The 15,616-nt window shown below is 58.0% G+C and overlaps 1 protein-coding gene across 4 annotated transcripts in view; it reads right to left on the reverse strand.

Annotated features, from left to right (window-relative positions):
* The window catches only part of LIG1 (DNA ligase 1), a 27,415-nt gene continuing 11,799 nt past the window's right edge, over positions 1 to 15,616 (reverse strand). For all 4 annotated transcript variants that reach the window (XM_006067426.4, XM_044930805.1, XM_006067424.3 and 1 more), the window contains 19 exons: positions 13,444 to 13,524; positions 13,094 to 13,150; positions 12,139 to 12,311; positions 11,344 to 11,510; positions 10,872 to 10,948; positions 10,103 to 10,194; positions 9,811 to 9,910; positions 9,201 to 9,286; positions 8,550 to 8,665; positions 7,448 to 7,543; positions 5,147 to 5,257; positions 4,548 to 4,619; positions 4,013 to 4,157; positions 3,768 to 3,850; positions 2,921 to 3,073; positions 2,759 to 2,812; positions 1,950 to 2,093; positions 399 to 491; positions 1 to 239 (listed from right to left, as the gene is read on the reverse strand). In XM_006067426.4, coding sequence (XP_006067488.1) covers positions 156 to 239; positions 399 to 491; positions 1,950 to 2,093; positions 2,759 to 2,812; positions 2,921 to 3,073; positions 3,768 to 3,850; positions 4,013 to 4,157; positions 4,548 to 4,619; positions 5,147 to 5,257; positions 7,448 to 7,543; positions 8,550 to 8,665; positions 9,201 to 9,286; positions 9,811 to 9,910; positions 10,103 to 10,194; positions 10,872 to 10,948; positions 11,344 to 11,510; positions 12,139 to 12,311; positions 13,094 to 13,150; positions 13,444 to 13,524 — 1,984 coding nt within the window. In that variant the 3' untranslated portion in view covers positions 1 to 155. The remainder of the gene's footprint in view (positions 240 to 398; positions 492 to 1,949; positions 2,094 to 2,758; positions 2,813 to 2,920; positions 3,074 to 3,767; positions 3,851 to 4,012; positions 4,158 to 4,547; positions 4,620 to 5,146; positions 5,258 to 7,447; positions 7,544 to 8,549; positions 8,666 to 9,200; positions 9,287 to 9,810; positions 9,911 to 10,102; positions 10,195 to 10,871; positions 10,949 to 11,343; positions 11,511 to 12,138; positions 12,312 to 13,093; positions 13,151 to 13,443; positions 13,525 to 15,616) is intronic.

Consider the following 15,616-nt stretch of genomic DNA (forward strand, 5'->3'; position numbering starts at 1 on the left):
AGGTGTTCAATAATTATTTATTGAAAAAAATGACCGAACCCCAGACCCCCGCTGAAGCCATCCCCTCACACACACACAGGTAACACCAGCCGTGGGGAGCACTAGCAGCCACACCCCCACCCCCGGCGCCCCAGGCTCCAGGGCGAGCAGGAACTCTAGTAGAACTCTTCCTGCTCGGAGTCCGGCTCCGCACCCTGCTGGTTCTGAATCTGACTCTGCTTCTTGTACAGACCGGCCACCTGAGGTGAGAGGGTGGGTGGTGGGCGAGTCAGAAGCCCCGGGCGGCCCCATCTTCTTCCCAGCCAAATCGGGCCAGAGCCCACGCTCCCCAGGAGGCTGGCCTGGCGAGGTGAGCCCACCCCTGGGCCAACCACCCACTCCTCCACCACGGGCCTCACCTGGGCACTGGTAGTGGCCTGCTCCGGCTTCTTGTCCTCACGGACACGAATAAACCGAGGGAAGCGGAGGGAGATCCCCTTCTCACTGTCCACCTGGGGGAGGCACAGGGGAAGTGGTAAGGAGAGCAGGCAGCATTCCCCACCCAAGGTCTCCTCCCTGCTCCTGTGCCTCTGGCCTCAGTCTCTTGATCCATACAATGGAACTAAGTGATGGGTCATTGTAAAAATCACATCAGGTACGCAAGTGTTTGGGTCTGTACTCAGTGGCATAAGAACAGGGGGCTGCCGGGGCTTCCGTTGCTATTGTTACTGGGGCCGAAAGGCAAGAGGGCACAGAGCCAGAGGTGGACTCTAAAACCAGACTTTGGGGTTCAAAGCCCAGCTCCCGACTCAGAAGCCAAGTGAACCTGGGCCCATTACGCACCTTGGGCCTCTATTTTCCCATCTGTGAAATGGGAAGGTCAGTGTTTTTGTGAGGATGAGTGTGAACAAGTGTCGTGCGTGCTTCACCTAAGCGCATGATAAATGCTGCTCCCACTGCTTGTTGCCAGGGAACCCTGACTGCCCCAGGTGGAACAGGCATGAGAAATTTCAAGAAGGAGACGAGGTAAAAAGTATGAGCTTTGCCTTTACGTGGAAGTCTGCTGGTAAGCAGAAATGCGCATGCCAGATTTTGAAGGATCAGAAGAAATCCCAAAGGGAGTATGTTTTTAAGGTTTCCTGTTCTTCAGATAACTACACTTCAATTTAAAAAAGTTATATTTCCTGTTCTTTGGAAGGAGGATGCTAAGAGCTGCCCCAGTGCCAGTGGGTGGCAGGGGGTGGGGGTCCCCCGGGACACAGATCCTTTGGCAGGTATGGAGAACAGAACCACTAGTGAGAGAAATTAGGCAAGGAACATTAAAACTTGGAAAATGAACTACAGTTGATAAAGAAACGCAGTAGTTTCTTTTTCTCATAAATGGTCAGCAGGAAGTATCCTAAGTTTTTACTGAAAGGAACTGCTCTCAAAAATTACTTAAGACCTGAGTGTGAGACTGATATTTAAGAAAGTGATTAAAAAAAAAAAAGATAGAAATGTGGGGTTCCCTGATGGCTCAGCAGGTGAAGAATCCGCCTGCAGTGCAGGAGACACAGGTCCCATCCCATGGGCAGAGGAGCCTGGCACGTGGCAGTCCATGGGCCGCAGAGTCGGGTACGATTAGTGACTAAACAAAATTAACTGAAGCACTTTGCTGCACACCTGAAACTGACATAACTTTTAAGTCAGCTATACTTCAATGAGAACATAAAGTTAAAGACATAAAATTTAAAAATTTGACAGTCAAAGAAATCAATTTCATCGTTTTCTACTCCTGGGGAATTTTTCCTATTTTTTTAAAGGAGACTTTGATCTCACTGTCTGAAACCCAAATAAAATGCCAGCTCCGGTCTTCCAAAGCATCACCCCGGAAGCACAGACATGGGCCCCAGAATCCCCTCCCCGCTGTTCTCCAGCCACTCAGCTAGGATTCTTTCGGAGGATCTCCTCAGGGTCCCCCAGTTACTCACCAGGCCCCGGGCCGCAGGGTAGATGGGGGACAGGGAGAGGTCCGCGCACTTCACCTCCCACACGTCGCTGGGGTCCAGCCAGTGGTCGGGGGCCACCGCGCCATCGGCCCGGACGTAGGAGCGTGGGGTGGGCAGCACTAAGGCCTGCAGCCGTGCGAGAAGGGGAGAGGGTCTTGGATCGAAGTCAAGGCCGAGGGCTGGGGGAGGGAGGGCAGCGAGGAAAGAGGGAGGAAGATGGGGAAGGGGAGACACAGACACCCCTCAAAGTAGAACACTGGCAGGGGCAAGGGTGATGAAAGAAACGGGAGAAGGAAGAAATGGAGACCCTGGGAGCCGAGACAAGAAATTAAAGGCAGAAAGAGAGGAGCAGACACCCAGAGACAGGAGTCAGAGACCGAGACAGACAGAACCCAGACAAGGACACACAGACCAGGGACACGAACACGCAGGAAACCGCAGCACCCCAGACGCCCGGCACCAGGAAACCACAGCGCACCCCAGACGCCCGGCACCAGGAAACCGCAGCGCGCCCCAGACGCCCGGCACCAGGAAACCGCAGCGCGCCCCAGACGCCCGGCACCAGACCAGCAGACGCCCCGGCGACTGGGGCTCCCCTGGCATCTAGGGCGAACTCGTGGAACCAGCAACATGCCCTGACCTGAGCCTGGCCCTGAGTGCAGCAGACAGGGCTCCCTGACGGCATCTCTGGCCGGTAGCTGGAGGGGCTAGGACTTGAACTTGGACATGCTGGGCTCCCCCGGCCAAGCCTCCCGCAGGCCGAGAGCCCCGAGCGGGCGGGGAGGGCTCACCTGGAGCCTCTGGTGGTGCTCTTCCAGCTCCTCGTCACTGAAGCCAGTTCCGAGCTGCGAGGAGGACAGGGGTCAGTGGCTCTGCTTCCCCTCAGCTCTCACGGGCCCAGGATGAGCCAGTCTGCCCCTCCCCGCCCCCCGCCTCCAGGGTCCACCTGGCACCTTGCAGATGGCCTGGAACTCCTCGCTCTCCTCGTCGTACGAGGCCAGCAGGAAGCCCCCGTACCGGCCGGCCCGCTTCCCCTTGCCCAGGTAGGCACCAATCACTACGAGGTCCAGGGTGTCGCCCACACCCTCGAGGTAGTCCTTCTTCAGCTGGGGGGAGGGAAGGCCGGAGATGAGGGTGGGGAGCTCAGGTGTGAACCCCACAGGTGTGTGTGGGGGTTGGGTGAGAAGACCCAGGACAGACGCTGGGAGGAGAGTGGACGAGGGACAGGTTTCTCGGCTGAAAGGGCTGATGAGAAAGGGGCCACTCTGATGGAGGAGAAGGTGGGACGGAGGGGACGGGTCAGGTGGGCAGACTTTGGGGGGTCACCCCAGATCCCCCTTCCTTTAGTATGGAGGGACATTCCACTCCTTCACAGGGAGAACATTTATCCACTCATTTCAGAAACTAAACTAAGTGCCAACTGTGTGCCAGGCAGGAGCTTGTTCCTAGCCCAGGGCCCCGCACTTGCTGTGGCCCTGCCCGACTTGACCCTGCTCGTTCCTCCCCATCTGCGTCCTGGCTCACCTCCTGGTGGAAGGCAAGAACAGAGAGCTCCCCAGGCTTCCTCATCCTGCCATCTGGGGCACACAGGCGGTTCTCCACCAGCCTTGGTGAATTTGTTCACAGGGAGGAGAACGGGCAGCAGGGCCGAGGCAGCTGCTATGGGAGGTGGGAGGGAAGGAGCAAAGGGCTCCAGAGCTCGAATGGGGCGAGGTGGCGATGGGGTGTGGACCACCCAGCAGGGACAGGCTTCTGGTCCCTGAGCTCAGAGAGCAGGTGGGGTGAGAGGGTGGGCGGCACCTTGAGCCAGTTGTGTGACCTCTTGGCGATCTCGTAGGTGGCGTCCACGTCCAGGGTCTTCACCATCAGCCCCTCGCAGGAGTCTAGGGAACACAGGAGAGCCACGTGAAGCCCCGGCGCACAGCCTCGCAACAGCCGTGGGCGGGACTCTGGTCCAGTCGTCTAGGGTGGGGCTGGGATGGGTGCAGATCACGGAGCGGGGAGGGACAGTGTTGGGGGGCACAGACCTTGTGGGACGCCCTCACCTTTCACTGACTGCTCCAGGAACTCGGCAATCTGCTCCGTGTCCTTGGTGTCCAGGGAGGTGGCAAAGACGAACTCGCCCTCCGTCTCCACGAAGTTCTCCCGGAGCAGCTGCCGGCGTCGGGAGAGGGGCTCACGTACCAGGGACTGCGGGGCGGGATGAGAGACAGACGTCACCATGGAAATAAAGAGGAAAAGCCCGACGTTGTCGGGCGAAACAGGAAGCAGGTGGGTCACAGGTCACCCTGTGGCTAATGGAGGTGAGTGTGAAGAGGGGCGTCAGTTTACATTTGAGGCAACTCTCTAGTGTCTGGCTTAATAGAGGCTGGATTCTCACGTCTGTTCCTGCCCTCAGGCCACAGTAGGTTGTTCTGGTTGCAGGACAGGCATACAGATGGGGAGTTGGAAAGGGAGGCCTCAGGGGCCATACTTTGAGAGCCGCTGCCCAAGCGTGGCCTCCCAGCTCAGCCCGCTGGTTCCCAGGTCTACACACCCCCTTCATCCCCCGAACACCCAAAACACAATGCTGGAACTCACCTCTCCGTTGAGGTAGATGAGATCGAAGGCATACAGACACACCTGCACCTGGATCTCCGCCGCGTCCACCTCCTGGGTCGGGAGGAATGGAGACCCGGAGCGGGGGTGGGGAAGGTGGGATGGGGCTGGGTGGGGCTGGGTGGGGCCCCTCCCATCACGCTGGAGGCAGACACCCAGTCACCTGCCACTCTCCCCTTCTCCCCAGCCACAAGGTTGCATGCCTATAAGCACAGCAACGATGCCGGCCGCTGGCACTGGATTATGAGAGCAACCATCTCAATTCTCTCTGCTAGGTATTCGCTTGCCCAGCCTCCCTCGCAACTAGTGAGGGTGACATGACAATTCTGGCCAATGAGAGTGAAGAAGTTTTCTGGGGCGCAGGATGAGGGGGCTCCTGGAACAGATTTTTCATAATAAGAAAAGACCCCTTCCCTCCTTCCTATTTGGCATGCTGGGATAAGAACGTGATGGCCGGAGCTGTGGCAGCCATATTGTAAAAGGCTGAGAGAACTACATTCCAATTGACAACTCTGTCTCTCTGGGACAGGGCAGGATTGGGTGGAAGATGATGGCAGGTGCTGGAGTGGGGCAGAGGCTACCTTGCGTTTGCGGGTGGTGAGCACTTGGAATGGCTGGATCTGCTTCTTTTCCCGGTCCCAAGCTACAGCTTCTGTGTCTAGGATGAAGGATGTGACCGATGGGAGTTTAATCTGAAAGGTGAAAGGGGGAAATGCAAAGCTCATAAGAGGTGGTGGATGAGGCCAAAAGACAGATGGAGAGAAACCAGTTTATTTCCCTTCTACATGGAGAAGATCCAATGACAAACTGATGCCAGCCTTAGAGACACGCGTGAACACAGACGCCTTCTGGTCCCCACTGAGAGGGGAAAAAACGAAGTTTTCTGAGGACTTACTATGTGGTCCCACAAGCTGGAAACCCAGGAGCCTTTGTTATCTTCCTCTTTTGCTCACTTCACATTCAATTCAGCCATGAACTTGCCCATTGTCTCTATGAAATCTCTAAGGCATCCACTTGCCACCACCTCGCAAAGCCCAGTCCAGCCTCAGCCACAGCATCCTACCAGTCTCCCTGCTCCCACACTGATTCTGCCCAATATACTCTCCTCACAGCAGCCAGGCTGCTCTCAGTAAACCCCACATCTGCTCGGTGCTCATCCCTGCTGAAAACACACGGCTCCCCAAACCCCTGGAACCTCTCCTTGGCCAGCCCCTGCACCCCTTCACCTCACCTATCCCCTCAGACTCACTTTCTGCACCCCCACACACAAGCCTTTCTGGTTCTTGAACAGACTGTGCCCCTCCAACCACAGGGCCTTTGCACATGCTCTGGACTTGAGAATCTGCATGGCTCCCAGGGCCATCCACACTGTATCCTGGGCTGTGCTTGGTGACGGCCCTGTCTTCCTGACACCAGGGCTAGGTCTTATTCTGTTAAAGGCTCACAGGATGCTGGACCTTTTCTTCAGAGCCCGATCTGAGTACACTCAGAGGTAACAGCAGGGCTCTGATGAAGACCTGCCTGTTCTGTCGTCTGGGTTAAAGTCGCAGCCTCCAGCACAGGGCTCAGCACAGAGTAGATGCCCAGTAAACACTTGAATGAATGGGGGAAAGAAGCCAGATCCCACTGACCCTGGACCGTGACTGCCTACATGAATCTCTAGCACAAGCAAGACGAATGAGAAATACCAATACCAATGAGAAAAGCAGATCAGTGGTTGTTGCCGCAGGAGGTGGACGGTGGGGGTGGGGAGAGGGGCCTGCCTGGCACGGGGCATGAGCAAACACTCTGGAGTGATAAACGCACAGAAATGTTTTATATGTTGATTACGTGGCTGGGTGACCTTGTCAAAACTCTTCAAACTCTCAAGTCAGAACCTTTTATGGAAACTACGCCTTAAGTTGGTTTTAAAAATAAACAGCACTCAGCACATCACAGGAGCTCAATTAATGCCTGCATTGCACTGTTCCTCTGTCCTCGCTGCTCTAGGAAAGAGCAAATGTCCTCATTAATTACAGAAGACTAGTCCTCTCTATGGGCTTCCCTGGTGGCTCAGTGGCAAAGAATCCGCCTGGACTTGGGTTTGAGCCCTGACTCAGATCTCCTGGAGAAAGAAATGGCAACCCACTCCAGTCTTTTTGTCTGGGAAATCCCACGGACGGAAGGGCCTGGCAGGCTACAGTCTATGGGGTCACAAAGAGTCAGACACAACTTAGGAACTGAACAACAACAAAGTCCTCTTTGACCGAGAACTCCTAAAGTAGGTCCACACGGCCCTTGGGAGCACAGACAGCCTGGCTCCAGAGCCCTAGAGATCCAGCCCTATTTACAGGCTGTGGGGCCAGCGTGCAGGCTTCTCCTCCACCTTCATCCCAAACCCTCTCCCCGTCAGAGTGTGCGTCTGCCTTTCCCGGCCTCCGCTGCACCAGAGTGCCTGTGACCCAGTGCTGCACAGGGGACCCCCAAGGTGGAGTCAGCCAGGGGTGATGGGAGGTGCCCAGAAAAGCGCTAACTTTCCTCATGACGGGGGGACAGCAGCTGGAATCCCTTTCCTACCCGTCTTTCTGTCTGGAAGTGTGGTGGCTCCCTGGAGACCAAGGGGCCACGCACTGGGATGAAAAGGCAACAAGCCAAGGACAGCAGACCCAGCTGGGTTTGGGAAGACCTTGGTCCTCAGCTGAGCCAGCCCATGGCCACCTGCCTTCAGATTTAAAAGGGGGAAAAAAAATCTGCAGGCGTTCTATTATCTATAACCCAACACACTCCAATCTCCTTGCACTCTCTCCCGCTACACCGGGCCGGCCCGGCTGGCCCTCCGTTCCCCGCTCCCCTACCAGCACCCCTCCCCGGCCCCCGAGGTGGAGCCTGCGGCAGGCGCTCACCTTAGGGATGCGGCTGATAATGTCGGGGTACCTTCCAGTATTGTCCTCCTGATTCCTGCTGAAGATCTTCACCTCCCCGCCTTCCAGAACGTGGATCTGCCATCGTGGGGGAGGGGAGAGGGACTCAGAGCCGGGCCCACTCCCGGGAGCCCCGACTTTCTCAACCCCACTTCCACGGGCAGGAGGTTCCAGAAGCTCTGCAGGAGGAACTGGTGCAGAGACCTCAGCGAATCCTTCCTGGGTTCAGAGGGCGCTCCCAGGCCCGTCTGTGGAGCCCTTGCTGCCTCGTTTCCATCTCCAGTCCACCCCCTCCTCCCCCGGCTAGCACAGGTGCTTTGCTCTGTGTGTGCACGCGCCAATTTGTCTGGATGTTGTGGTGCTGTACATAACATTCTGGTTTTTATGATTTAAACGTATTCATATTAATACGTCTGGGTCACAGTCCTTGAGCAGAGCCATATATATATATGCGACCTAATATGCACATTACCCTAAGAAATAGTAGTGTATGTGTGTATAACATAAGACTTTAAATATATATGTTTTTAAATCACGATCGCTATCCTAAGTCATAGTTATTTTCTGCTCAGCACTGTATTTCGAAGGTCCACCTACACTGAGTCTATCCAACCTACTGCGTGTAGCTGGCTCAAGGCACCACAGGGAGGCGCCCACGGAGCTCGCTTACCTGTCCCCAGGTGAGATCAGGGAGTGGCCCCCACTCCCCCCAGGACAGAAGAGCCCCAAGAATCCTCACAGCCCAGACCAAGGCCGTCTCCGGCCCTGGAAGCCGGGACACACGTCCAGGTAACCGCACTGAGGGGGACGCAGGGCACCGGCTACATCAACACGCCCAGCAGCAGGGCACGAGTGCAGCCCACGCTTTCTGAGCTGCCACTGCCCTGGGTCAGGACTTGACGATGCTACCTAGTAAGATCTGCTTTCAGAGGAGCCAGTCAGGCGGCTATGACTGCACCACCGGAGCTGGGAACTAAGCTCAAGGGCCGTGCGAGACCAGGTGAGCAGCCATGAGGCCGGCCGGCCCCGCGCTTGGGTCTGAGGCACCCCACGCCCCCGCTCAACGGCGCGTCCACCCCCTTACCTGTGCCCTCTGCCCGTCGTATTTGTACTCGCAGGTGAAAGCTGCCTCCTCAAAGCGCTTCAGGACCTCACTGACGCCCCGGGTGGGGTGGGCCAACATTGGTTTCAGGGGAACCCCTGGGAGGGGAGGACAGAGTGAATTCAGATAGAATTTACTGGGCGGTGAACTCATGGAGGCAGGGTGGAGACCGCTAATCGCACTCAGAAGTGATGCGTGCAACAGCTGGGTCTTGTCATCAGAGTCTGGCCGCCCCCTTCTCAAAAACTAAGACAGAAATGCGAGTGGTCTAGAAATAGCGACAGCCTTGGAATGACAACATGATGAGAGAAGGAACTTGGGGCGAGCCCTGGGGTGCGGCGCGGGCCCTCTCCTGCCGCCTGCCTCCCTCTAGGCCCTTCCATGGCAGAAGGATGAGATGCTGCCTGCCTGCTGCACTGCCTCTGGGGTATCTCGGGGAGAGCAGCTCTAACACGGAAGCAGGAACTCCACGGGGACGAGGCGCGGCTCAGGGGAGAAAGGGGTGCTCTCTGAGCAGGGGGCCCTGTGCTGGCCACCCCAGGGATGGAAGGAGAGGAGCCTGGTGGCAGCCAGCCCAGGGCGAGGCTGTGGATGGGTGGCAGCGGGCGGGGGGGATCTCACGGAGGCGAGTACCTGGGCTCAGTCTGCAGTGCTCTGGGAGCCGCTCCAGGCCATGTTCCAGAAGCACAGGGACAATCCGGTCCAGGTCAGGTACCTCACTGGGGCAGGGAGCAAGAACAAGGCGGGCGGGGGTGTCCTTCTAGAACCCTGCTTGCTGGCTGCAAGATCCGCCACTGCCTGCCTGTCACCCCTTCCCAGGGTCGGCTCCTGCCTCCCTCAACTCCCCTCGTCGCCCCAACTGTCGTCATCCTTCATGTTTCTTCCAGGCCGGCCTCCCCCTCCCAATATTCCGGCTTAACAATGGTCTGGGGCCAGCCTGAAAGTGACAGTCTACAGGTCTCCAAGCAGGGGCAGAGTCCTCTCCATGACCGTCACGACCCTCACAGTGTGCCCACAACCAGGCCCCGTCTGGGTTTCTCATGGCCTTTCCACACGCACAGTCCTGCCTGGAACTCAGAAGCCTCTGCCTGCCTCTCTCCTTGGCTGTCAGGATCTCTGCCTCTCCCCATCCCTGTGTCCCTGACCCCTCGACATCGGCTGCCTCCCTGATCTTTGTCACCTCCCCGTGCCCAGTGCCCATCTTGTCTGGATCCCCACCAGGGTTCTGTCACCCAGATCTCACCAGAAAGTCTGCTTCAGGATCATGCCTTGCTCCTCCAGCCACGTCTTTCTGGCTTCTGCCGTCTTGCCCTTACCGGCGTCCACCACGGCGGGGGGGCATTCTAGGATGAACCCCCGAGGAAGGGGCTTTGGGATGGGCCCGACCCCCCTCAGCTAGCCCCGGGTCCACAGTGGGTGCTGGTGAGAGATTCCTCAGGGAGAGGAGGCAGAGGGAACCAGGTCGGGGTGGGGGTCGGGGGAAGGGTGGCCAGGTTAACTCGAGAGGCAGCATGGGGCCAGCCACTGGGGCTCACCTTGACCGGGCGGTGTGAGGCTCACAGCCTGGGCGAGGGCCGCCAACACTGACTGCTCAGCCAGCCCAAGGCGCAGCCGTCCACTCAGGGCTCTGGGGGGACAGGGAGTAACGGGGATGGGTGCGCCTGTTCAGCCCCTTGCTCCTCCCTCCTCCAGTCTCCCCACCGCGACCCTCTCCTCTAAACCAGAGCAGACTCCAAAGCCAGAAGGGACCTGCGATCACACAGCCCCACTTGACAGAGGAGGAAACTGAGGCCGGCCACAAACCATCACGACCACGGGCAGAGCCTACGGGCAGAACTAAGGGCCTGGCAAGGTCTCCGTCTCTCTCCTCAGCTGCCCTCTGACAAAGCAGTGATGCTGGGGGTGGGGCCGGGGCACGGCCGGGCCTGGAACAGCCTGCTTGGGGGTGCCAGGGTGTGATGGCCAAGAACCTGTGCCCGTAAGGGCCCTGCTTGAGCCAGTGACCTCGGGCAGGAGGCTGCACCTCCCTGTGTCTCCATCTCCCCTTCTCTAAACAGGGGTGAGCCTCACAGCCTCCCAGAGCTGCAGGGAGGAGCTCATGGGAGAAAGCGCGAGGCACAGGCCAGGGCAGACATCACTAATCCACTGCGGCATGTTTCACCCACGAGCCCAGGCTTCTCCAGGCAGCACTGCTGAGAGGAGCTCCGTGCCCCGCTCACAGTGCTCCCATCCGAGGGCAGTCAGGGCACCAGCAGTGATGTGCCTGCCCGCCCTCCTCCCCACCTCACAGGCCCACACCCTCACCTGGCAATGAAACGTGCCTCTGAGTGACGGCAAGCCACAAAGAGGCCTTTGATGACATCGATCTTCTTGGTTGTGGACTGGAGAGAAGGGGGCAGGGCGGTCAGTGCTGGGGGTGAAGGGAGGGGGGCCATCCTTGCTGCCTGGGGAGCTGCCACCCTTGGAGACCTGCCTGCCTCCCACCCCTGCTCCCCGGTTCCACGGCCTGGAGCGCAGAGAACAGTGAGAAGCTTGTCCTCCTTCTGGCCTCCCACCCCGGCTCTGCTCAGCAGGTGTTCACGGAGCCCCACGGCCCGCACTACATCCGGGCTAGGGTCTCAGGAGGAGAGTCCCCCAGTCTTGAGAGCAGCAGGAGGAGAGAAGCTCTGATCCCAAAAGCAGGACCCAGGTGACCCCTCCCTGAGCAGTCGAACCAGAGCCTTCGGGGTCCCCAGGACGAGAGGGTCTGGGGAGGGCCAGCCGCCCGCCTACTCACAGCGCTGCCTGCCAGCTGCGCGATGTCCCGGAACTTGGTGAAGACGCCGGCGGCAGTGAGCGCGGGCGGGGGCAGCACAAGCCTCTGGGTGCTGCGGCTGCTCTCGGCCACCAGCCCCACATCACCCTTCTCGGCCACCTCGGCCCGGACGGACTCCAGCTGCCGACCTTATAAGGTAGAGGGAGCAGCAGCTGAGCGCCAGGAGGGGTGTGGCCACCGGCTCCCCTCTCCAGAAGCCAGGATGATGAGCCCGTCTACACTAGAGGAGTCCTCTGGGGCAGCATCATCAGTATGGAGGTGGGATTTAAAGCCCTGGATCTCAGCCCCGACTTCCTCCCTGGCCTCCTGGTTTCCTATCCGTCCTCCACATGGGTCCAGAACTGACCCTGCCCCTTGTCTGCCTGGGACCTTTCCACAGCTCCCCAACGCCCTCACAGTAAACACGGAGCACCCCAGGCCCTGGGCAGGTCCCGCCCACTCGGCCAGCCTCTCCAGGGCACAACCCCACTCTGTCCCCAGCTCCACTCGTGGCTCTGCTGGCCACAGCCCCTAAGGACCTCTGCGACCTCCATGAGCCCTGACCATCAGCCTTGCTCTGCACTTGCGGCATCCCCCTCTCCCACCTGGTCTGAGTGCAGACCTGGTCCTGATTCCCCGCTCTCAGCCCGTCAGTGGCCCCCCTTCCCCACCTTCCACCTTCCCAGTCCCTCCCCATCATCTCCCGGCCTCCTCACGTCCTCCCTGGAAGCCCCCCATCCACCCGGCCTGGGGGCGACACCACCACCCCCGCCTCACCCGTGGCCTGGGCCACTGCCTTGAGGAGGATGCCCTCTCCGATGCCGAGCTCCAGGCCCTGCTGGGGCGGCCCCAGGCGGTTGAGGCTCAGGTAGAGGACGGGCAGGAGGTCAGCAGGTGACAGGGCCACCACGGAGCGCAGCAGGTTGCTCAGCGTCTCCACCATCCGGAGCCTGGAGGAGGGGATGGGGGTGAGACCACCTGACATTTCAGGGTCAAGATGGGGTAGGGAAGCGTGGTGATAAAAGAAACGCAGGAAAAGAGACGAGGAGAGGGCTCACGACCAGTGCCCAGCACCGCCGAGCCACAGGCACCGCCACAGGCTGCTGGTGGGACAGGAACTCCATCTGACGATGACAAAGGGCATGATCAGCTACAGGGAAACAGCTGATGTGTACGGACTGCTTTCCGGGTGCCAGGCGTTGGTATTAAGCCTTCAAAACGTTCTCTGACTCCCTGAATTCTCACCCTATCTAGCTCTGCCCTGAGCTAGATATTATTTCATTTTACAGGTGAAGAAACTGAGGCACAAAAGACTATGTAACATGCCAAGGTCAAAGAGCTAGTGAGTATCGGGCTGGGACAGGGTTCTCACTACAAACAAGACATGGGCTTTCTCTAACACTGAGGATCAGGAGTATCAGCCAGGCTGCAGGTACTCTTGGTTACTTGAGCTTAGTATCCAGTTCCTGCTGCCAGGCGGTGGAGCCTCTCTCCCCACACCAGGGACCACGGTCACCCTCCTGTCTTGCTCTGACCAACAAACCAGGCAGAAACGATGGTGTGGGCCTTCAGAGGCCTGTGGCCAGGCCTGTGGTCTGTGATCTCGTGCGTGAGGGTGCAGCTGAGCCAGGAGGGGGTTAAGAGGATTAAACAGCTGGAGGCACAGCCAGAGCCAGTGGGACAGAACCGGGAGAGCCCCCGCTGGCCCCGGGCAGGCGGCCTGGTTAATTACCGAGCAGAGACCTCCTCGATCTTCTCGAACGCCCGGGCCACAGCCAGATAAGGAACCCTGGGGGAGGAGAAGAAAAAACACCCACGCTGCCTCCCCTACAGCTCCCTGCCCCCACATGCCTCCCAGTGAAAGACCTGCTGATCCCCAGGTGCTCGCAGGCAATCCTGCCTGACCCCTGCCTGGGGTTCTCTCTCTCCATCCCCTTCAGAGCACCCAATGGTCTCCCCAAAACACTGAGGGTTGTGGGGGCTGGGGGAAGACTGGCAAATCTCTCATTGAAGCCTCCGGAGACAGGGCCTCCCGCATTGCCAGGGAGCAGAGGAGGGGTTCTGGGGAGGGCCACGCCTCACCTCTGGCCCGCCTTCCAGCAGGCATCTTCGATGGGGTGGTAGTTGTTCTTGGCAGGATTGTAGCTCGGTGGGTCCAGGTGTCTGTGGAGGGAAAGCAGAGGCTGCAGGGTAGATGCCTGGGTCGAGGAGAAGCCATTCCACCAGCTGGCATTTACTGAGCACGTCCTAAGTGCCAGGTACTATTCCAGGCACAAGGGCACAGAAATGAATGAAAGCGAGTTTGCGAACCTGGAACTCATGTTCCAGGGGTGAAAAACAAACGAGACCAAAAAACAGAAGAGAATAAATCATTTTCGGTATTAAAACATTTTTAAGACAAAAACCAGGTAGGGGGAGAAATCAGAAAGGCAGATGCTGCTTCAGAGGACGGTTGGGGAAAGCCAGAGGAGACATCCGGGCAGAATGATGTGAGGGGTTAGCAGAGTGGGGACCAGGGAGAAGAGTATTCCAGAGGCGAGCTGCAAGTGCAAAGGCCCTGAGGTAGGGACACGCCTGGCACACTGGAGGAACAGAAAAGGGGTCAGTGTGGCTGAAGTGGAGCAGTGTGATCCGAATATTGTTTAGTTTAGTCGCTCAGTTGCGTCTGACTCTTTGCGATCAAGGACTGTAGCCCGCCAGGCTCCCCTGTCCATGAGGTTTCCCAGGCATGAATACTGGAGTGGGTTGCCGTTTCCTCCTCCAGGGGATCTTCCCGACCCAGGGATTGAACCCACGTCTCCTGTACTGGCAGACGAATTCTTTACCACTGAGCCACCTGGGAAGCCCATGTTGTTCAGAGTCCACTCCCAGAGGCAAGGACCCCTGTGGGTCAGACCCGCCCTCACTCTGGCTGGAACAGCAGGAGGAAGGTGCAGTCCCTGGGTGCCCCAAGGAGCCAGGTACCATGCTAAGGGCACTCCATCTGCTAGCAAATCAGTCCTGCAGGCAGGGACTCACCTGCCCCCCGAGTCACATAAGGAAACTGGGCAGAGTGGTTAAGTAGCTCACCCGAGGCCACACAGCTAGTAAGCGATGCGGTTCTCAGACTGTGTTCTAACCCTCTACATCATACGTTCCTCAGGAAACGCCTCACACCCACCCCGTTAGAGCCACCACAGTCCAGGTTCTGCAGTCACACTCCTTTGGGTTAAAATCGATGCTCCATCAGTGACCAGCTGTGTCCTGGTGAGGAAGCAATTTCCCTCTGAACCAACCATATGATGGAGCTACCCGGAGTCCCTGCCCTGACACGCCCAGAGGTTAAGGAAGAAATTAGGGGAAGAGTTCCCACACCTTGGCGCGCTTTGTGGGGAGCATTTTTACAACACTGACTCCCCAGCCTCAGACCTATGTCTCTGCCAAACGTGGGGTGAGGGAGAAGACTGACGACTGTTTACAATTCTTCAGCTGATCCTGTGCAGACAGGGATGAGGATGGCTGAGCCAGATGGAGCACGCACAGTGAGTTGTATGGTCTCAGTATTTGATAAGGGGTCGCCGCTTGGTTCTTCCTATTATATTATAAGGAGAAACGGCAGAGCTGAGGGGTAAGAGATTCTGCAGCCACGCTGCCTGGCTCAAATCCCAACTCTGCCACACTCCTCATCTGTGGTCTAATCAAGGCGATCAAAATTAATAATAATAATAGCAGCTACTACTTGCTGAGTGTGGGCATGGCCAAACACTAGTCTGCAAACCCTCAGGAGGAAACTGGCCCAGAAAGGCTAAGTTGCTTGGCCAAGGTCACACCAGCTGACAAAGGTGGAGCTGGGATTTCCAAGTACTCCAGAGCACTGTCCTGCCTCCACGCCTCACTTTTCCCACCTGTGAAATGGGTCCCAACAGAGTCAATGCACAGGGTTGCTGTGAGGCTTCAATGCATCAGGATATGGAGGGCACAGCGTCTGGTGCCGAGCGCACCGTTCACAGTGGATAAAAGGGTGTGCTTTCTACCATTAACAAGTCCTCATATTAAAGGCGAGGAAATTGGAGGCCCTGACAGTTCGTCTCCTGGAGGCGGCCATCAGTGATCAGGCTGGGAAGAGTGTAAGAAAAACGCTTGCAGTATCCCAAGAAGTAAAAATCAGGACACAGAACTTCATGTCAGACACCAAGTTGGTGAGAGAAACTTACAAGTAATATAAGCATGGGCGCGTGCCCGGGGGGCAGGGCACGGGAGCAAAGAGGCCCGGCGT

The sequence above is a fragment of the Bubalus bubalis genome, chromosome 18 (genome assembly GCF_019923935.1).
Source record: "Bubalus bubalis isolate 160015118507 breed Murrah chromosome 18, NDDB_SH_1, whole genome shotgun sequence".
Taxonomy (NCBI): Eukaryota; Metazoa; Chordata; class Mammalia; order Artiodactyla; family Bovidae; genus Bubalus; species Bubalus bubalis.